Source organism: Myotis myotis, unplaced genomic scaffold, assembly GCF_014108235.1.
Source record: "Myotis myotis isolate mMyoMyo1 unplaced genomic scaffold, mMyoMyo1.p scaffold_m19_p_6, whole genome shotgun sequence".
Lineage (NCBI taxonomy): Eukaryota > Metazoa > Chordata > Mammalia > Chiroptera > Vespertilionidae > Myotis > Myotis myotis.
Genome location: NW_023416368.1, coordinates 55,778,710 through 55,800,735, shown reverse-complemented (window position 1 = coordinate 55,800,735; position 22,026 = coordinate 55,778,710). Strand labels below are relative to the sequence as shown.

The 22,026-nt window shown below is 42.1% G+C and overlaps 1 protein-coding gene across 8 annotated transcripts in view; it reads right to left on the bottom strand.

The window, feature by feature from the left end:
* Positions 1-7,376, bottom strand: part of DCLK2 (doublecortin like kinase 2) — a 140,475-nt gene extending 133,099 nt beyond the window's left edge. For 6 of the 8 annotated variants that reach the window (XR_004968352.1, XM_036314361.1, XM_036314363.1 and 3 more), the window contains exon 1: positions 6,034-7,375. Coding sequence is in view for 6 of the 8 variants with exons in the window: in XM_036314361.1 (XP_036170254.1) it covers positions 6,034-6,454 (421 nt within the window). In the remaining 2 variants the exon portion in view is untranslated. Of the gene's footprint in view, positions 1-6,033 lie in introns of all 8 variants that reach the window. The other 2 variants (XR_004968353.1, XM_036314367.1) reach the window with 2 other exon arrangements.
* Between the last annotated feature and the right edge of the window lie 14,650 nt (positions 7,377-22,026).

Sequence of the window (22,026 nt, the reverse complement as noted above, 5' to 3'; positions counted from 1 at the left end):
TGCAAACCTGAGGGGTCGAAATGGACCCTATTTCCCCACAGGTGGTAGAACACAGCAGAAGTTCAAAAGCCAGGGAGAAAGGCCTCAACTTCCAGCCCCACTGCTTAGGATTAGCGCAGGGGGGCAATTTCCTTATCCTCTCTGAGCCTCAGCTTCCTCAGAGAAGACATCGCTGCCATTTTGCACAAGATATTACAAGGTTAAATGTGAGGAAACACGTCAAGTCCCTCACACCGTGACTGCATATAAAACATCTAATACATAGCAGTAATGCCAAGAAGAAAAAGAATCTCTAATCCTTAGGGTAGTTGTTTAGTTCATCAGAAGAGATAAAAACAGAAGTGGGAGCATGAGCAGGTGGGGTGAGGAGAAAGAGAACTAGCTACGGGGTACAGACCTACAGCAACTCTCCTGGTCCTACCAGCAATGAAGCAAGCAGTTTGGCCACCATTGCCCAAGGGAATTTCCCCTCACAGGACCATAAAATATCCATTTCTATATTTTAAAGCCCCGTAACATATTTATCTCTTCTTATAACTCTATAGCAGGGGTCCTCAAACTGCGGCCCGCCGAAAACATTTATCCTGCCCGCCGGGTGTTTTTGCCACCGCGTGTGCATAGGAATTTATTCATAGTGTTTTTTTTAAACTATAGTCCAGCCCTCCAATGGTCTGAGGGACAGTGAACTGTTCCCTTGTTTAAAAAGTTTGAGGACCCCTGCTCTAGAGTATCATTATGGCATACTCTAATCATATAAATGCTCTCCCAAATATTCCCTTTCTTTCCCCAACCCTTTAGAATTCTTTATTCTCCAAATTAAAATTTCTTTTCCCATTATCTCTGGGAAGAGTTTATTTGCTACTGTATTATTGCACATCTGAATTCCCCTGTTTTAAGTAAATGAGATGAAAAGAAGAATCAAATTTATAGAAGCAGGTTTTAGGCAAGAGGCATTCTCCCCATAATTAGGACTGAGCACAGCACCTTTGATTTAACTGAAATGTAATCCAATTTCTCAAAATACCTATTTCCACATTTATATAGGAACAACCCTATTCAAATTTAATTCATAGAAAACTTCCCTTGACAGCCAGGGGAAATAAGATCATTTTCTGGACTATTTATTTGAAGTAAAATTTATTACTTATTTCTAAGTAATTATTTATTTAGAAATAAAGTAATTTTCTGGGCTATTTATTCAATGAATTTATTGCATGTCCAAGATCCCTGACCTCATGATGCTCTCAGTCTAATGCAAAAGACAGACCAATAAACCACTAACTGGAAAGATAAGTGGTATAATAGAGGCAAAGAAAAATGCTGTAAGGAGAGAGAAGAGTTATAAGCTTGACCTCAGGCCTTGGCTCCAACATCTGTTCCCCTGGGAAGCTTTTTTCATCATCCTGGCCAATGCTGCACTTCCGCTGGAAAGTGTGTGTGTGTGTGTGTGTGTACACACACATGTTTGCTATCTCTTTCCCTCTAACTGTGAGCATCTTGAGGAAAGAAACTGTACCCCCAGCACCTGAAACAACAAAAATATGCTCTTTATCAACAACTATTTGAGATCAACGTCCCCGAGGTGTGGGAAGAGATTCCCAGAGAGGTGATATGTGAAGCAGGTCTTAAAGAATCTGATAGTCTGCCAGGCAGAGAAGGCTTTGCAGACCTAAGATTCAATGTTCAACTGCCATGTCCAATCATCATATATGCCTTTAATGCATACAGCTTTTGGCTTATTTTTGCAAATGTATCTTATAACTCACAATGAGGAAAGAATGTAATCCCATAACAAGTTCCAAGAGCTAAGTTTCTATTATTACTATAAAAATCTACCATTCAAGGGGGGAAAATCCTACAATATGGGTTCTTAGAGACTTATTTTTACTTAAAACTCTCTCAGTAACTATACTTTAGTTTAACACCTTCAAAGAAATTGACCAAGCCCAGCAGATCAATAAACTAAATTTAGTAAGAAAACCTCAGAAACTTAAGTACTTAATTTCTTTAGAACTTTACTTTTCTTAAATTCAAATTAATTCATGTGAATTTTCAAGTTAACTTGAAGAATGGAAGTATCACTTACCAAAATCATAAAAATTGCCTTGGCTGGGTGGCTCAGTTGGTTGGAGCATCATCCCATACACCAAAAGGTTGCGGTTCAGTTCCTAGGCAGAGGTGCATGCAGGAGGCAATCAATGCCTCTCTCTCTCTCTCTCTCTCTCAAATTAATAAAAACATGCTCAGTAGGAATTATAAAAAAAAATCACAAAATTCTCTCACATGCCAAAAAATTCAATCAGCTTATTTACTACTGACTGAGGGGTAACAGGCCGAGATAACACCAAACGACATTTTACTTTTGGAATGGGAAAGGCAGAGACTGGTGGCTATTAATTATTTTGGCTCCTGGCAAACACTTCACCAGAGCTACACACCCACTCCATGCTTGAGAGGAGGACAGCTAGACAGCTACAGCCTAGTCAGTTTTCTGGAAGGTTCTGAGTAGGGAAAGGCAGCACAGGCCCTCATATACTCAGTAAGTAGCCACACAGGTAGAGAAAGAGCATGTCCTTTTAGTCCTGAAGGAATCTGACTTGGAGAGGGGATCTGCCAAACTTTCAACCTTTCCTTGAACAGAAAAGGACACTGAGGCCCAGGGAACTAGGTGAGTTTTTCTCAAATCCACAATCAGTAGAACCCAGGGATCTTCACTTGGTCAGCCATCATTTCTACTATCCTTGGCCATCTCTCGTTAGGACATCAACATTTTACAAATATAGCCAAAATGTTCAGTAGGTGAGAACACTCATGGAACAGAGATGAGACTTGGAGTTCTGACTCTTAATCTGGAACATGAGAACTTAAGAGTGAGTCATCAGGAGAGCTTCAGTTATGTATCAGAAATGATACAAACTCGCCTGGCTCCCAGCTTCACCCAACTCAGTCTCATTTTCCCTAATATTGATGGTTATGACAAACAGTCCTCCTCTGAGAGAAGGTTTTAAAGAATAAACAGGACTACCGAGATACCCAGCACCAACCAGTGAAATTAAGCTAGCAAGGTGAGGTACACCAACAGGCCTGGCGTAGCCTGCTGGCCAAGTGTAGCACAGGAGTGCCAGCCTACACCAGCACACTGTTTTTAGTTGCCAGAGACTCTCAACGTCAAGGGCAGAAAAAAAATCTGGGCCATGCAAATTTCTTTTGTTATCTGAGTTCAATATGATTGGGGTTCTGAATGAGTGTTCGTGCCATGGGCAGTCTTGAGCCATCACTTTCTCTATTCGTCACTGAAAATATTTTAGAAAAAACAATGTTTCCTAAACTACAAACTTCATGGGATAGAAGAGGCAGAGAGGAAGAGAGTCAACCATAATGGTGTAAAAATAATATTAGAGAATCTTGTAGTCAATTTTGACAGCATGGGCAATATTTACAGACCTATTTTTACTGATCAAATAAAAACTGTAAGTTCTTCTGTGTGATAAATCTGAACACTGGAGCACACAATTTTAATTAAAAGTTAAACTATTTAAATTCTCTAATAATTGATATTAGAGCATAGATGGGTTTTTTTTCCTTCAAATCTCTCTTGCAACAGGGTACTCCACTCAATACTGGAATATTCAAGACTTAGACAAAGATCCATTGTCAGAGAGAATGCCTCTATGACAAAAGAAGTGCACAAATTTTCTTCTTTTGCAGTAACTGAATACTGCTGGAAACAAGCGGTCAATTGGCTAGACTAGGAAAACATTTCTGTTGTGCAAATATTTTTTGCATCATTATTTATCATATGATGGTATAATTTGGACTCTATGGGTCTCATCCTCATGGGAAGTAAATGTTCCAACCCTTCCATGTACAGCTGAAACTACAGTTTGAGAATTAGACTCAGTGGACCATGTACTGCCTAGGCAATGACAAACTCAGTGTACAATATATGTTCTCATTAATTAATGTGCATAATGGTTATCTTGACCAAATTCCCCTTATGATGATATTCATCTTTGGAGTACATTAATTTCATGTAGCAAATGTACAGTTAAAATTACTTCAGAGGAAGGTACTAAAATCTTCAGACCACCCTAGGCACAGTATCCCAAGGGCATGCCAGTAATGGGTGTTTAATCCATAGGCATTGCCTTGATCTTTCCATGGGGCTGTTACTCCAGTGTTGGGCCAGTCAATCAGTTACTCAGTTTTGAAATATCTAGATTTTAGACAAATGTTGTTCTTACGTATCTAACACTATAAAGATAAGGAGTGATAAAAGCCTGTTTAACAGTGTATCTTTATTTTACATCTACTTCTCCAGTTGGCATCACCTCCTCAAGTAGCCTTTAAAACCAAAACACACAACTGACCAAGAGAATGTGTGAAGTCGCTAACACACACATAGGCTGAAGAGACAACTTAAGTTTGGCTGGGTCCTCATCTAGCCAGACAAGGGAAAACTTCTGGCAACAGTGATCAAATAGAGAAACTCAACCACTTCCAGGACTCCTCCGTGTGGCCACATCAGTGTATGAGAGGTGAACTGTAGAAGAAAGAGCATCTACTGCAGGGATTGTGGGACAAGTCATGTTACTTTACTCATGTGTGTGTGTAAAATGGGCACAGTGCCTTCAGAACATAATATAAAAACAGGATGAAATGATATAAGAAAAACAGTTGGCTCAAAGTTTAATTTCCTCTCCCTGCCAAGCAAATGTGCCATTTGCATGAAGAAAGATGCATGAGGGCAGACTGTATGTAAACATGCAGGCAGCAAATACTTGGGTTCCGTCTGATCTTTACAGGTGATATTTAGATCTGGCATGCCTTGTTTTATTGGCATTTCATTTTATTGTGCTTCACAGGTGTTGTGTTTCTTTACAAATTGAAGGCAGGACCCTCCACCAGCAAAAAGATTACAACTCACTTTATTGTACTCCTGGCTTTATTGTGGTGGCCTGGTACCGAACCTGCAATGTCTCCTAGGTATGCCTGTACTTACTTAGTAATGCTTTTTTTTTTTCTTTAAAAGAAAAGAAGAGTAAGTATTGCAGGAATTCAAGGATGACACAACATACAACCAATCAGTCCCTTTGAGTGAAGCATGGTTGACACTTGAGTGAAGCAGTTGCCAAGCAACTGCTGATTCCAATGGCCTGTAACCATCATCCTAACTACTACTAGCTAATTTCAGTAGAAGAGAGGGCAAGAGAGATTGACCTTGATTCACCTCATTACCAACCAAATGTAGAAAACCCTTTAGAACAGTGGTTTTCAACCTTAGCTGCACATTCAAATCACCTGTGGAGCTTTTACAACTCGGGATGCCCAGGCCACATCCCAAACCAATTACATCCTAACCTGGAAGGGGTTGGGGGGTAGAGGGGGAGGGGGGTTAGGCACCTATATTTTTTAAAATCTCCAGTGACCCAAGATGCAGCCAAGGTTAAGAACAATTGCCTAGGATCACCCCTCCTGAGCTCATATAACTTCTGCTGGGAGTCCAACCAGGAAAGCCAACCTAGAGCTTTTCACAACACAACCTTCTGAATAGAGCAGATACAAAAGGGTCCCTCCCACAGGCTGGCACCACAGGTGTCTCCACTGAGGTCCACACACAGGGGGCTGAGCAAACAGCTTATTAGCTACAGGGTTACCCAGATCCTCACTGGGAAGCCACCTTTTCAAATAGTTTGCAATTAAAAAACAAGTTCGCCAATTTTAAGAGATGTCACCGAAGTCCAAAGCCCTTTAGGATGTTGTCTTTGTTTTGTTCTTTTTTTTTTTTTTTTAATAAGGCAATCTCTTGGGAAGGACAATCAGAGGATAGCGCGCTCCACACAGAGCTTAAGGAAAAGCAGAGATAACGTACAATTCCCGTGGCCTAGAAGACACCCCGTAGGCTCCCTCCCCCCACCCCCCAGCCCCCATCCCCCACCCCCGCGTGGTGTAAGGGTGTGTGTGTGCGCGCGCGCGCCCGCGACCACTGCACCTGCTGGGGCGCACCTGCTGCGCTGGGCCCTCCCCTCCTACCTTCCAGCAGCTCGTCCAGGCTGGTGACCTTCCTGCTGCCGTCGATGGTGTAGATGGTGCGGACGCCCTGGGGCAGGTTCACGTTGTCTGACAGGGAGCGGGTGAGCTCCATGAGCAGCGCATCGAAAGACCGGAAGCGGTCGCTGGAGATGGCAAACACCAGGCCCTTGAAGTAGCGGTCCCCATTCCGGTAGAAGCGCGCCTTCTTGGCCTTCTTCTCGGAGCTCAGGGCCTGCAGGGTCCGCGTGCGGTAGAAGCTGCAGTGGGCACTGTGCGCCGGGCTGGGGATGAGCCCGTTCCCCTTGGGGCCCGAGCTGCTGCTGCCCCCGGACGAGCTGGGCGCCCCTCTCCGCGACCCGGGCCGCGGCCTTTTGTCCCGTTCCTCAAAGTGCTCCAGCTCAATGCTCCTGGTGCTGGCCATCGCGGCGGCTCCGAGGGCTCCCCGCAAACAAACGTCCCAGCCAAAGCCTGCAGGTAGCCCAGCGCCCACGCGAGAACCAACTCCGAAACGCCTGGCCGCGAGGGGCCTTTATAGCGCCGGGACACCTGGCTCTGGCATCCCGCCCTCTCCTCGCAGGTGGAGCCGCGGAGGCGCGGAGGCGCCGGCCCTCCCGCGTCCTCCTATAAACGGCCGCAGCGTCCAGCAGCCGGGCTCATTGTCCAGCGCGGCTAGCTCGGTCCCTCCCGCCCGCCGGGGAGCCCCACGCCCCCACCAAGCGCCTCCTCTACCCAGCCCCGCCTCACAACTCCCGCCGGGGAGTCGGCCGAGAGCCGCGCAGACGGGCCGCCCCAGGCTCGCCCCGGGCCCGCGGGCGCACACAAAGCTCGGGCGCCCGGTGCGGCTCGCATCCGCCGGCTGCTGCCCGGAGCGCTGCGGGGAAGGAAGGAAGGGGAGGGGGAGGGGCTGGGAGCGTGGGAGCGGCGCCGCGGGCCCGTGGGGGCGGCGAGCCCTGCCCGGCCCGCCCACACGCCCGGCCCCGGGCGCCGGAGTGGAGCCGCGGCTGCGCGGGTCCCCTGGCCCAGCGGGAGGGTCGGCGCGCGCTGGCTGCGCCGGGAGGGCCTGGCGGGCGCCTTCCTCCCCCTGAGCCCGGCCCTAGCGGGAAATAAAGCAGCCCGCCGTCCCCGCCGCAGGCCGGCCCTGCCCACCGGCGAGCATCCGCGCGCGGCCCCACCAAGCCACCGGCGCGGCCCGCTGTCAGGGCCGGCGGAGCTTTCGGCCCCCAAGGGGTGCCAAAACCCCGGAGGGGGGTGCGAGGCGAGAGGAGGGGGCCGGACCGGTCGCTGCGGAGGGGCTGCAGTGCGCGAGGAGCGGCTCCCCCTGGGTCCTAGGCAGCCCGGTTCATCTGACAGCTACAAGCCCGCGCGCACACGCGCCAATGGGCGCAGCCGCGGCATGCGCTCCTCGGCCTGGGAAATGTGTACGCACAGGCAAAAAAAAAAAAAACCACAAAGGAAGGAGATTCAAGGGCAGGGATCACATCCCTCAGCCAGCCTCCAAAAGAGGAATCCAGGACAAATTAGGCAAGACATTTGAAATATGGCACTGAGTTAGGGCACACATTTCAATTTTTAAAGGATTTGGAGCTTTATTTAGACATTCTTTGGTAGAACGGCCTCCACAATTTCCACTGGAGGTTCACTAACTTGGCACATTCAGTGACTTAGAATGCATGAATTATCAGAAGTTATTGGTTTTTGAGGGGTTTATTTAACCTACAAATACTTATTAATTAAGAGCATGCTGTGTGCCAGGTATTGTGTTTCCGTCACTGGGGATGCATTAGTAAAAATAAAAAAGAAATTTAGAAACCTTCAATCCCTAGTCCCTGTACTCTCCTCCCCCACCTCTTACATTCAAGTGGTACTTAGTGTTGCCAATTTAAGATATTTATTACATAGTGGGCTGAACATTTGTAAGCACCCATCATATTGGGAATCTTAATTTAGTAGTGTCTGGTCAACAGTAAAGCATATTTTCCAAAGGCTTGTGAGAATCTTAGTTACCAACCTTTTGCCATCCAGGAACGATGAAACTAAAAAATGTTTGGTTGTATTCTGATACGTGTGTAAACTACCCTGAAACCTTGGATTATTCAGCATCTAGTTCTGAGTCGCCCTAGACAGCGAATCCAAACTGACTTGTACCCATTGTTCCTTCAGGGCAGTTTCAGGAACATACTTGGGCATACCTGACTTCTAGAAGCAGGACTGGAGCCTGCTGGGAAGTCAGAGCTGATCTGAGACTTCAATGTAGTTTTTTGAGGGGGGAAAATTCTGATAATTAGAGCCACAGCCATGATAGACCTCAACCCAAACCAATTAATTCAGAATTTCTGGGGATGAGCTTCTCCAATATTTTTTTTTAAGTGCTTGTAATGTACAACTAGGGTTTCCATTAGGAGTCAAATCGGGGCGTCTTCTCAAACTTTGATGTTCTTACATGTACTGGGGGTATCTCATAAAATACAGATTCTGATTCGGGCCTGGGGTAGAATTTGTAATTCTGTATTTCTAACAAGTTCCCAGATAATGCCAATACTGCTGGTCTTGGTACAACACTTTGAGACACAAGGAACTAAAGGGCAAATTCCTTGAGATAAGGCCTCATTAAGTACTAGTGACCACAGAAGCGATCAACTTTGTAAATGCCCTAAAAGGGGTGTATTCATTTGTTTTGCTATTAGTATTTCTTGGGGGAGAAAAAGACTTTGTAATAGATTTCTGAAGTAATAAATAATCCCAAACTTAGTGATTTTCAACAATAAACGTGTACTATCTCAGCAGTTTCCGTGGGTCAGGAATCTAGAAACAGCTTTCCTCAAGGTCTCATGAGATTGGAATCAGATGATGACGGGGCTGCATTCATCTGAAGATTTGACTGGGGCTGTAAGATCCTCTTCCAAGATGGCTCACTCACACGGATGTTGGGAGGAGATCTCATTTCCCAGCCATGAGGGTCTCTCTAGAATCTCTTAAGTGTTATCACTTTCTCCAGAGCAAGCATCCAAGAGAGAACATGGTGAAAGTCATGTCCTTCATGATGTAGCCTTGGAAGTTATACAATGTCATTCCCCAAATATCTTTAAAGTTACAGGTAAATCCAATTCAATGTGGGAGGAGACTATGCAAGGGCATGACCACCAGGAGTAGGCGATCATTCAGTTTAAGACACTGACATAAACACATTTTCTCATTCAAAAATCCTTGATGAAAGATTTTGCCCTTTTAAAATAGTGAATACAATCTATAATAATAAAAGCATACTATGCTAATTAGACCGGACAGCCAAATGATCTGGACCAGTGGTCCTCAACCTTCCTAATGCTGCGACACTTTAATACAGTTCCTCATGTTGTGGTGACCCTCAACCATAAAATTATTTTTGTTGCTACTTCATAACTGTAATTTTGCTACTGTTATGAATCGTAATGTAAATATCTGATATGCTATATGTGTTTTCTGATGGTCACGACCCACAGGTTGAAAACTGCTGTCTGATGAAGCCGCAGCAGCAGGGGGCCAAGGCAGAGGCAGTTAGGGGCATCAGGCAGGCAGGCGAGTGGTTAGGGATGATCAGGAAGGCAGGCAGAGGGGTTAGGGGTGATCAGGCAGGCAGACAGAATGGTTAGGGGTGATCAGGCAGGCGAGTGGTTAAGGGGCTATGAGGCAGGCAGGCAAACGGTGAGGAGCCAGTGGTCCCGGATTGCGAGAGGGACGTCCGAGGGTCCCAGATTGCAAGAGGGTGCAGGCTGGGCTGAGGGCGCCCCCGCCCCTGCACAAATTTTGTGCACCAGGCCTCTAGTCTATAATAATAAAAGCATAATATGCTAATTAGACCAGACAACCTTCTGGATGAAGCCGGGGCTGCAAGGGAAGTCCCAGTCCCGTGTGCCAGAGGAAAGCCGGTGCCAGCAGCCCAGGGAGGGAAGGCCTACTCTTGCACACATTTCATGCATTGAGCCTCTAGTGATATAATATGTCAGTATTTTGACGTTATTCCCTAACATTACATCCCCAAGTTAAATAAAGATTACTGCTTTTAAAGAGTGGTAGAGAAAGAAGAGAAAGCTGTTATTTAGTTAAAAAATATTTTGCTCCTGCTCTTTGCATTAATCTGTTTGAAGAATTTTACCCTTGAAGCTCATATAAGAATTAAGATATAATCACTTGTCATGAGATATTTCCTTAGTGAATATAGTACATATCAAGACCCAGCTGGCAAAAATTTGAAGATTTATTGAGGTGGAAAAAAATAGTTTAACATTACAATTCTAATGCAAACAAAATTTGGGGGCTCTAGGTAGGCAACTATTAATTAATTTGGGTTACTCCATGATTTAAAATTCTCCCCTTGTAAGAAGTTGTATATTGATGACTTCTTTGGAAATATATAGGAGTGTTTTTGTTATTCATGGGGGACCCTGATAGTTTAGGCTAATGAGGTGGCTGTTGGGCCCCTTGTAAGAAGTTGCAGAATTTGCTGAGTAAAATGTTTTAACTACCATTTCCTTTGTTGAGATACCCCTTTTGTCCTGACCAAGAAAGAGTATCTGATTTCTAATCATTTGTTCTTCCAGAGATGGCCTAATTCTCCGTGCAGTTGCAAAGTCTACCAACTCTGTCTGCCAGGTCCTGATGTAAAAAGGCTTCATTAGGAGTCCCTGACCCTGATTCTTCACCACAGAAAATCCTTGATTTTAGCTCTCTGTGGGCTGTGAATATTCTATACCTTTTCCTAACCTCTCTTAATCAAACACAGAGTACTTTAGAAATGGCTTCATTCCTATGCTACAGAGAATCCAAGAATTTCAACTCAAAATCTCTTTTCCATTTTTTTTTTTTTTTTTTTTGCAGGATTAGAAATGACTTCTTTCAGCTCTTGATATGCAATCATTTTAAATTTCACATCCAGTGGCTGTGAACATTTTGTTGGTGATACCCAAGAAGGGGCTTCTCAAAACCATGTGAGCAGAAAAAGTCAACCAAACACGAAGGAGAAGTCAGCAGTGTCTTGTTCTCTACACTCCTCTTTGGCTCACACAGATTAGCAATACCATTTCAGAGCTGCCTTTACCCAAGTGGTAACTGCCTCTCCCTTGCTCACTTCCCCCACCTCCACCTTGACAAAGAAACATAATGCAAATTTCTATTTAGTAGAATTTATTTAAATGAGATTTTATTACAGATGTACTTCCTTGTGGATATTTACATAAGGAAACTTGCCTTGAATATCTCCTGGCTTTGCTTCATGCTACTTTATTTCTCAAATGCATTGGCAAATCTTTAATTTTGGCCAAAAACTTCTGCTTTTAAAGGTAGTTTTCCAGTGACTCCACTATTTATTACATAAAGGATGCTGACAAACCTTTTAGACTGCACTGTGCTGAGACTTTCTGCTGCCTCATGTTTTCATCATTCCTGTTCATGATGTGCCAAGCATTTCTCCCAGAAGCCAAAGTGATGAAACAACTGTTTTTCAGTGAAAGGGCCTGGTGACTAGGAACTTGAATTTTTGAAACTGAGCATTATTTTTTATAATATTGTCTTTAATGATTATAAATTCTAGTGTGTTCTGTCAAGCTTTAGTGGGGAAAGGGCATAAAGCAAAACTGTTCAGAAAGAGACTCTCCACCCTACCCTATAATCTGTACCCAAACTGGAAAAAGTTTCCGACAAACTGGTCTCTCATCTGCTGTTGCACCTTGGGAGCTTTGCTGTCCTTTGCAGCCATGATTCTTATAGCACTTTACAAATATATTGATGACTTCTTTGGAAATATATAGGAGTGTTTTTGTTATTCATGGGGGACCCTGATAGTTTAGGCTAATGAGGTGGCTGTTGGGCCCCTGGTTTATTCTAAGGAGATGACTAATGTCCAGAGAGGGTCTGGCCATGCCCAAAAGACAACCATGTGATTAAAGGATTAAGGATTTGAGCCTTCACAGAGAGGTGGGGGGTTAGAGGTGGAGTTCAATTAGATGGCTAATGATTCAATCAACTATCTATAATAATAAAAGCTTAATATGCTAAGTAGACCAGTTGTCCTTTCTGATGAAGCCGGGCCTTCGAGGGAAGTCCGGGTCCCAGGTGCCAGAGGGAAGCCAGTGCTGGCAGCCGGGGGAAGAAAGGCTTACTCTTGCGTGAATTTCATGCATTGAGCCTCTAGTACCTATATATGAAGGGATGATTAAAACTACCTTTTCAGTTCAGAACATTTAAATTACTGGTAAGCCTTTAAAAAATTCAAGCTTATTTCTTATATAAAAATATCAGATGAATGGAAGAAAATTTCCAATATGGATACTTTAAATGTGTATAGCACACAAGCACTTTATTTTTTCATGAGAAAATGGGTTGAATAGTTGGTTCTTTCTATTGGTACATTTCACTTCCACAAAGTATCGAGGACAAAGATTACTACTTTTTGCCCTTGTTGGTGTGGCTCAGTTGGTTGGGAGTTATCCATCTATTAAAAGGTTGCTGGTTCAATTCCCGGTCAGGGCTCAGAAGACTTGTTTTTCTCTAAACAGAGTTAATTGCCATCTTCTTACCTTGTTGGTTGAGTTTTCAGTCCTCTTAGACTGGGACTGAAGCTTTTGAGGGTCCTACCCATGAAGTATGGTAGCAATCATCTCAGGTAGAAACTATAGTTTAACTGTAACCCTGCTGTTTGGCTTCTGTACTTATTTGCTTGCTAAAATAATAGAGAAGTTATTTTGATTTTCTGAATTATATAAATTATCCCATTCGATTGAATACCCTATTGATTGTAATGTGAATATCCCATTGGTTGTGGTCATACTGGTTATCAAAGCACATTCTTCTGTACCTGGGAAGGACAGCACAATTATCCCAAGGTCAGAGGGCTCCAGATAAGGTGTCCCTGTTGACTCAGTGGTCCCAAGACCCGAGGGCTCTAGATAATGTGTTTCTGTCAACTCAGGGATCCAGAGACCCAAAACTATAATTGAGATAATATGCTTAAGTCTGCTTCTGTAAACTGCTTTTTGCAAACCCGGTTCCTCATTCCAAACCCTGGGATGTAATCAATACCTTTGTGATCTTTGCCTATATAAATCTGGTGTTGGGGCTAGGGAGGGCACTATGAGATATGGGAAATGCCCCCTCGTAGTCCCGGATTTGCAATAAATGTGACTCTTTAATTCGAGTTCTTGAGGCGTCCTTGTGTGGCTCGCGGGGTACATTACAACACCCATAAGGAGGTATCTCTGTTTCTGCCTTCCCCTTCAGTTGGGCCTAAGAGGGCATCTGTTCCTGAGGATGAAACCCTGGAACAAACCAGGAACCAACAACACTGCTCCCATCAGCCTCAGTTCTCACATTTATCAGTCTGGCTTCTGATTCCCTCCATGTTTCTATCACTTGAAGGTTCCTTTTCTTTCTGGAAAGAGCAGTTAAAAATAACTTTTTTTGTTCTTGTAGTTTTCTTTACCCAGTGTTTCTAAGGGCTTGTAGCTGGAGGGCTTCCAAATTAGCGTAGTTCACCAAATTGCTGGAACCACAGAAAAATAGATGTGTATCCATCTACATAATATCTACTTCACCAGAAGTCAGCCTAATACGTATCATAATAGAGAAGTCAAGGAAATCCTATGATAATTCATAAAAGGAGCAATTAATTGTGATTGCAGAGTTTGTGTCTTAATTGAGTAACACCTTTGTCTGTTAAGGCTGCTATAACAAATTACCATAGGCTGAGTAGCTTATTCTGTAGGCTGGATGTCAGTTCAGGGTTTCAGCATGGCCAGATGAGGACTCCCTCCCAAGTCGCAGACTTCTCATTTTATCCTGGTGGAAAGGAAGAAGGAACTTGTGGGATCTCTTATAAAAGCACTAATCCTCTTCATGAGGGTTCTACCCTCATGACCTAAAAGTTCCCAGCATCTATAACCATCATGTTGGGCATTAGGACTTCAATGTGAATTTGTGAAGTGGGGTCGAAAACATTCAACCCATTATAATAATTAACAACTGAATGGGCTTTGAAGAATGGATAGGATTTTGATAGGAAGAGAGGGAGGCATGGAATCTGGTGGAGGAAATCTCAAGTAAGAAATGAGCAATCAAGCCCACTGGTGTGGCTCAGTGGTTGAGCGTCAACCTATGAACCAGGAGGTCATGGTTCGATTCCTGGTCAGGGCACATGCCCAGGTTTCAGCTCGATCCCCAGTAGGGGGCATGCAGGAGGCAACCCACTGATGTTTCTATCTCTCTCTCTCCCTCTCCTTCCTCTCTGAAATCAATCAAAATACTAGTATATCAAAAATATTTAAAAGAAATAAGAAATCATGAAAGTTTATGTCTTTTTGCAAAGTGGATTATAGCTCTGTGTGGCTAAACTTGTGTGTGGCTTATTAGATGTAGTCATGGGGCATATGATTGAAAACACTCTAGCATTTCCATACAAGACCGTTCACAGAGCTGTGTGCCCTACATCTAGACATTTACTGAGTGAACAAATACATGTGAGAGAATATCAACAAAGTAAGAAGATGCTGAGTATACAAAATAATACTCACCTTGTCTGTTCCCTCACCTACAAACAAGAGGATAGAATGATGTGACTCTTAACATTCCTTTTGGTTCTATATTCTATGGTAACAACTTACATAACTTAGTGACAATCCTAATTGGTTTCCATTTAGCAAGGAAAACATGGAGATAAAGTTTTGTTGTGGGGGAAGTAAATGAATTTGGTTGTCTATCTGGCAAAGGGAAAGAGAGTGAAATGTAGTCTTAAAAAATGCTGTTTAATGCTGTATTGGTCAGAACACAGAGGATCAGAGGACGATTCACTGCTGGGCTATATAACCTACTCAAAGTTGCTGCTATATTAGGCTGGATAAAGAGCCACTGCCTAGAAGTTCCCTTTTGAGATTCCAGTTTTCAAAAGCTTTCTCTATCTGCAACCTCTACTTTCTAAAAATAAACAAAAAGGAAGACTTCTCCTTGGAGGAAACATTTAGCAACAACCACGAAAGTTTGAAAGTGAGACTCATGTCTAACAAAAGGAAGGAGAAAAATCTAGCTTTCTTCTATTTTAAAAAAATATTTTAACTGCTGAGTTTTCTAAAAGTTCCTCAGGTAGAAACAAAAGTGAAATGAGACAATACAGGTAGGCACACACACAATGCCGTGTGCAGATGATGTTTTGTTGAGTTGTACACTTGAAACCTGCGTGGTTTTGTGAACTAATATTACCCCAATAAATTCAATAAAAAAGAATATTTCAACTTGAACTTGAAATAAGAGGACAACCCACCATCACTGCATCATTTAGGAATATTTTTTAAAGAGGATAAACGAAAGAAGTCATTATTGTTCATTCTTATGATATCCACAATGCATTTATTCATTCATTTATGCATTATTTGTTGAGCATTTAATATGTGTCAGACATTGTACTAGGCACTAAACTGATGAGACTTAATCCCGTAGTGACCACTCAACATGGTAAACAGTCTTTCTGGGTGGAAATAAGTTCAATTTTTAACCATTCTTCTGGTATGTTTTTCTAGACTACAGGGTGCGGAAAGGTGAACATTTAATTTCCCATAATAGATTCCTCCAATTTGGTGTACTTGGATAAGATTTGGGAGGCAGAAGTGAAGGAGAGGCCATTTTTTCCCCTGACTTTTGCCCTATTCCATGGGCAAATAAGGTCATGAAATGTGAAGTTTTCCGGTCATAATGTTACCATGTTCATCACCCAGCCTTCTGTGTACGGAGAGGAGTTACTGTGGAGAGGAAGCTGAATGCTGTGTGCAGCTTCTTGATTCCCACTTCCTAATTTCTCCGCTACAGCTATGACCAAATGTTCTCGAACCCAGTTGTTCAAATGGTAGCTTCTGAAGAATGGCTTCCCAGTGAGTTGGTTCTAAGAAGTGGCTTCAGGATTCATTTCTAGAGAACAAGCTCTTCCAGACATTTCATTAGCACCTAATTCCTTGTGTTTAGTCCTTCTCTGTTTAAAAGTGGTTTCTGTTTCTTTCACTGAATCATGCCCAACACACCCTCTTGTGTTACTTAAGAATGATATTAGAATTCTTGAAGATGCAGCATTTGGGACTGTTTTTGTTACAACTGATCCCTGTGCATTCAGTTCCTCTTTTCTTACCAAATATTCCCATAGAAATTAGAATACAAATATATTAATTAGCCAGTGAAATTAGAAATATGCCACAGGGGTTAAGAGCACAGGCTCCAAGTCCCCAAAAGAATGAGAACTTCTTAAAATCTGGCACTTTAGTTCACCATGGGTTCCCCAGGTTCTAGAAGAGACCTAACACAAAACAGACCCTTGTAATATACATACTTCTTTTGAATGAATTAGTGTGACTTCCTCTTCTAACACTTATTAGCTGATTACATGGCCACATTGGGGAAGCCAGATTAAGTGTCTGGTACTAGAACCTACCTGGGGCAGAACTTCTGTAGGTCCAGGCATTTTAGGCATGAGTACAGGGCTGCCGTAGGTCCTACCACTATGGGTGTAATGAAGATTGGGCCCAAGCCTGGCCCCCTCCAGGTGAGTCTGGGAGAGCTCTGGGAATTTAGAGATGAGCGGCAATGGGTGGGGCTCTTCGTTACACAAGCAGGTAGAGCCAAGCACTTCTAGAGGTATGCAGATGCTGGGCCTAGCACACTCATTTCTATTTACATGGGGGTTATGACCGGTCAGGTACACAGTTCTTCTGCCAGCTTAACTCTGGAAAAATCCAAGATTTCCATATCTTCGTGAGAACAGTGTGTATGTATCTGCTGATGATCACCTGATTTCCATTGGCCTGTCACAAATATTGTTCCAAAGAGAGAAAACACCGTTTCTTCAACTAAAATAGCTTCCCAGCATGATGTAGAGTAAGGATTTAGAGTATGACAAGTAAATGGATCACATACCAGCCATGGGACTCAAGCAAGTTATCACAGACTTTTCTAAGCTTCAGTGCCATAAGGGTCAAATGGGGAAAGTAATGGTTACCAGGGAGTTGAGAAGAATAAATACATGCATGTAAAGAAGAGGTTTTCCCCTGTCTTCTCCAGCTTAAAAAAGGACTCAGAAATTAGTGCTCTCCTCCCCCTCCTCTCTGAGAATCTTTAACCTCTCCCTGAACCTCCTCTCATGGTTTTGTGCAGTATGTCATTCATGTGAGACTTTTGTGCATTATTCATTGAGCACCTATTATTGCAAAATATTGCAATAGAGGCTATGAAGTACACAAAGATGAATATTGCATAATTATTTATTTTTAATACAGTAGTAAATACATACAATAGCATTTAGTTGCATCATATGCATTTTTTGTTTTATAGGTCAAACAAAAATGGTCAGATTGTTCCAGTATCATGTGGTTGAACTTATCTACTCTCGGAGTACTCACATTCCAGTGAGACATATAAGTAAGTGCCTTAGGGAACGCTACAACACAGTTACACACAAAATGTGTGGGTAAAAGAGAAAGAAAGATGACCTCTGATGGGGAAGTTATGGGAAGAATTAGTGGAGTAGGTGGAACTTACTTACTACAGCCTAGAATTACCAGGGAAGGGGCATGTCAATCTTATAAGGTAGACACCCAAAGAAGGCATTGTCCAGTGTTCTGGTCCAATGACCTAGTCCATTTCTTTTTTAGAAGAGCAGCTGCGAACAACTGAAGTTGGAGTATTTGTTTTAGAAGGACTAAAAGCATTTCAATTGGGTTAAAGAGACAGGGCCAATGTTCCTATAAGGGAGGATGAGAAATGCATGTCTGTAGGGAGAATAGCAAGGTCCCCCAAAGAACTCTTAAGTCTCATTATTCATTAGCATTTTACTTTGAATAATAATTTAAGATAATGATGAGAAAATGTGACGATGGAACTCACTTCAAACTTAACAATTAAGGCCTATAGGTTACAGGAGCTACTTTAAAAAAAAAATGGTGGTAAAAGAAACATTAAAATTTACCATGTTAAAAAGATGTGCCATGTTAATCATTTTTAAGTGTACAGTTCAGTGGCATTAAATGTGTCCACAATGTTATGCAATAGTTATCCCCATCCATCTCCAGAACCTTTCCACCATTCAAAACCAAAACACTGTGCCAATTAAACAATAACTCCCTAGTCTCTCCTCCCCCAGCCCCTGGCAGTCACTGGTCTCCTTTCCCTCTCTATGAATCTGACTATTCCAGGCACCTCTCAGAAGTGGAATCACACAGTTCTTGTCCTTTTGTGTCTGGCTTATTTCATTTAGCATAATGTTTTCTAAGTTCATTCGTGTTGTAACATGTGTCAGAATTTCCTTCCCTGTTAAGGCTGAATAATGTTCTATTGTATGATTATACCACACTTTGTTCATTCATTCATCCATCAATGGCAGGAGTTAGTTTTAAGCCAGTTCACACTAGCTTCAGAGAGCCAGTCGCCTGTCAGCCCTGGGAGACGGAGATGGAAGCACACATCATCTACTGATGCCCTAAGAAACTGGGTAGAGCTCACCAAGTATGCTTTTTCCCAGGCTGGCAGGGAGCCAGAGAGGGCCTGAGACTCTGGGCTCCAACCCATGTCCTGATGTCCTTGGGGAAGGTGGGAGACAGACTGACCTTGGAGACAATATTCCACCAGCCTCATCACATCCCACCACCCACCGCAGACCACAGCATTCTGTTCTATCAATAGATTTTTGGGGGAGTGGGAGAAGGCAAAAACTTTAATCCCTGAGAGTCCATTTAAAAATCCCTTTTACAAATAAGGCCTCTAGGACAATGACTATTTTTTCAAAGAAGTAATAAGTGACACTTCATTAACTCCTCCTGCTTACCTCATACTCTGTTGTGACTTTTTCCTGGTAGCAGGAGGCAGTCCCGGGAAGGGAAAGTCAGCAGAATGGTGCTCCAGGGGCCCACAAAGTGAGAGAGTTGCTTTTCCTATTTAGTTCTAACACCTCTTCATTTTTAACATTGTGGGCAAGATCCTCTCACTCCTTCTGCCAGAGAGGAAAAGGGTGGGATTTTTCACTCTGTTTTGCCAAAATGTGTTGGTAGGACATATCTTCTAATTACAGCTTCAGCATCATGGTAGCATAATGGTTGCTTCGAAGGCCAAGCAATAATAGATTTGGGGGAGTATAATACCCATGCTCTCTTAGCACATCTGTAATTACTGTATACATTCTAATTACAGTGCTTCTTACCTAGATATTCTTGCTCAAGGTAAAAATCTAAACTGCTTCTATTTTCAGTCTATACTTTTAGGCCTCAACCTGCCTACTGATACCTGGGCCCACAAAGGTGACAATACAGTGTAGTTGCAACCTTAATTTATATAAAAATTTCCATGCAAGATCTCAAATGTTAGAGTCTTAACCCTATGATTGTCAAGCACCCCACCCATTTGGAGAGGGGCTAATTTTTACCCTCACTGCTCAGCCTACTTTGAGGTGTGGATGGATAGAAGGTAGAGAAAAGGCCCATGGGTGTCAAAATTAGCTTACCACAATCTATTTTCATGGAATTAGAATTAATTTACTAATACCATTGGCTATTTTTTTAAGAAGTGCAGTACAAGTCATGTTATATTTAAAATTGCTTCTATATTTTAATGTCTGCTTCATGAAAAGTATAGAATTTACCCAAGAGTCTAGTCCAAACTGGCAACATGCACACTCCCTTATGTTTCTGACATCTCAAGTACTGTTTGAAAGTGTAGGACTGATTAATTATAAGAGGAGATAAAATATTAAGAGTCATGACTTTGTTTTGTGTCTTGAGAAAAACAAATGGAGGGAGTCAGAAGAAAAGAAGTAGATTCTTGGCTCAGACATTTACTAATCTCTCAAGCAAACCATTTAAGCATTCTGAACTGCATTTTCTTTATTTTATTTTATGTTTCTTAATGGAGAAGACTGTTTTCTTCGTGGTATTCTGTGTATTCTAAGGATGAGCAAAGAGGTCAATATATTGAGGATAATGGGAGCCAGGTTTTTCATTGTAAGAAAAGGGAATTCTAGCTATGGAAATAGAGAAACGAGGACAAACCCTGCAATACTGAATTGGAATTGGAGGTTTCAGAATGAATTCATGACTTTTAGGAGACAGGGAGGTGGGGGGAGAGGGGGAGAGAGAGAAGGAGAGAAAGGGGAGGGAGAAGGGAGAAAAGAAGGAAGGAAGGGAGGAGGAAGGGAGGGAGAGGGGAAAAAAGTTAGACAAGGCTGGTTCAAGGGTTGGGTAGAAAATTTACAAGACGTTCCTTGAATAACTTCATATTCCAGTGTGACCAGGCAAACTGAAGTCCCTAAGAATCTGCAAAAATCGTGGAAGGAGATTGGACTATGTGGGATGGGTGGCTCGGGGGTAATCGTATCTGAATCTCAAAGGACCAGGTTCAAATCTGATTTAAATCTCAGCCGAATATAGGGAGCGTTCTGTACGGAGACCTTGTGATCTTTCTCTGTTTTATACCTATTATCACAAAGTGCAATGTAAAGCAAAAGAAAAAAGAATTTGATTGTATTACTTTTTACAATGTGCTTAATTTTAACCTGGAACCCAGTGGTGCTAACTTGACTCTTAATTTTCATTGTATCTCCTCCCTGAGAAATTTTAAGAGTCAGTGATGACTTCTTATTACTCTTAGAATAACAATCAAAGCCCTTACCATAGTCTGTGAAGTCCTGTACAATGGCTCCAGCTTTGTCCTTCCTCAGGGCCTTTGCTTATGCTGTTTCCTCTGGTTGGGATGCTCTTTTCTACTATATTTCTTGGCTTAACTCATATTTTTTCTTCTGGTATCGGCTTAAAAGTCACTTTCTAAAGGATGCTCTTTCTGTCCTCGTAGTCAAGGTTCCCTGCTCTTTTCCTTTATAGTATTTAACAAAATTTACATTTAAATATTTATTTGCATAATCATTTGATTGGCTTCTGACACCACACAAGATTATACAAGGTCAGGGATGGTAAAATAGTACAGAGCCCCATAGTAGGGCTCAGTACATATTTGTGGAAGGAAAAGAAAGGAAAGTTAAGAGAGAAATTATTGTTGCATCACAATGTGAATTCTTTTGAAAAATATTAAATTTTCTGAAAATATTTGTTGTAGTCTTTTACTTTTAAAATTATTATTTTATCTTTAAATGGAAATGTTTAAAATTAATATTTCACGTGCAATTTTAGTTCATGAGTTGCTTTCTCACCATCATCAACTGTAATTTTATAGGTACACAAAGTGTTATGATGCTCAAATGTTTAACAACCAGCTCCTTAAGTGTGGGTCTACCATGAACATTGGTTGATATTTTCATTATCAACATTAATGTCTAAGAAGAAAGAGAAAACAAAAATGTATTATAACTTCACTTATTTGTCATGAGAGCAGCAAACTTTTGGTTAAATTGGATAATAGTTTTTAAATACTGGGAAAATATTCCCTCAGTTTTCAATGTCATTCACAATGTAATGACAACAGATAGTATACACTTTAAAATTTAATTTGTATTATTAACATATTCTCTACTGCTTTCTTATGTCTAGACCATCAACAAAACAAAAAATATCAGCCCTGGTTTGAAGCATTTGTCAATTTCCTTGGTATAAACACTTCTGTCATGGCAAATTTCAGACTATCAGTGAGACACTAAATAAGGTGAGGTGCAGGAGCATGCTGTTACATAGTATTTTCACTATATGGGTACTTGCTTAATTTAATTTTTAATAATGACTGTGTTTAATAACTGGCTGCACGTTTTCTGAAAATGTAACAGTTGGCTCTCATAAGCCAATACAGGTCAGCTCAGCACATCTCTGTATATTCTTCCCCAAATGTGCATACACACACACTGTGTGCATACTCACAGTTTTCGTTAGATACAATTTGTGTTCTTACATTTTTCCATTTAGCTTTATTTTATTTTTAATTATTAATAATTTAATAATAAATTAAAATTTCTCTTTCTGTTAGAAATTTAGTTGATTTGCATTTTATAGTATTATAAAT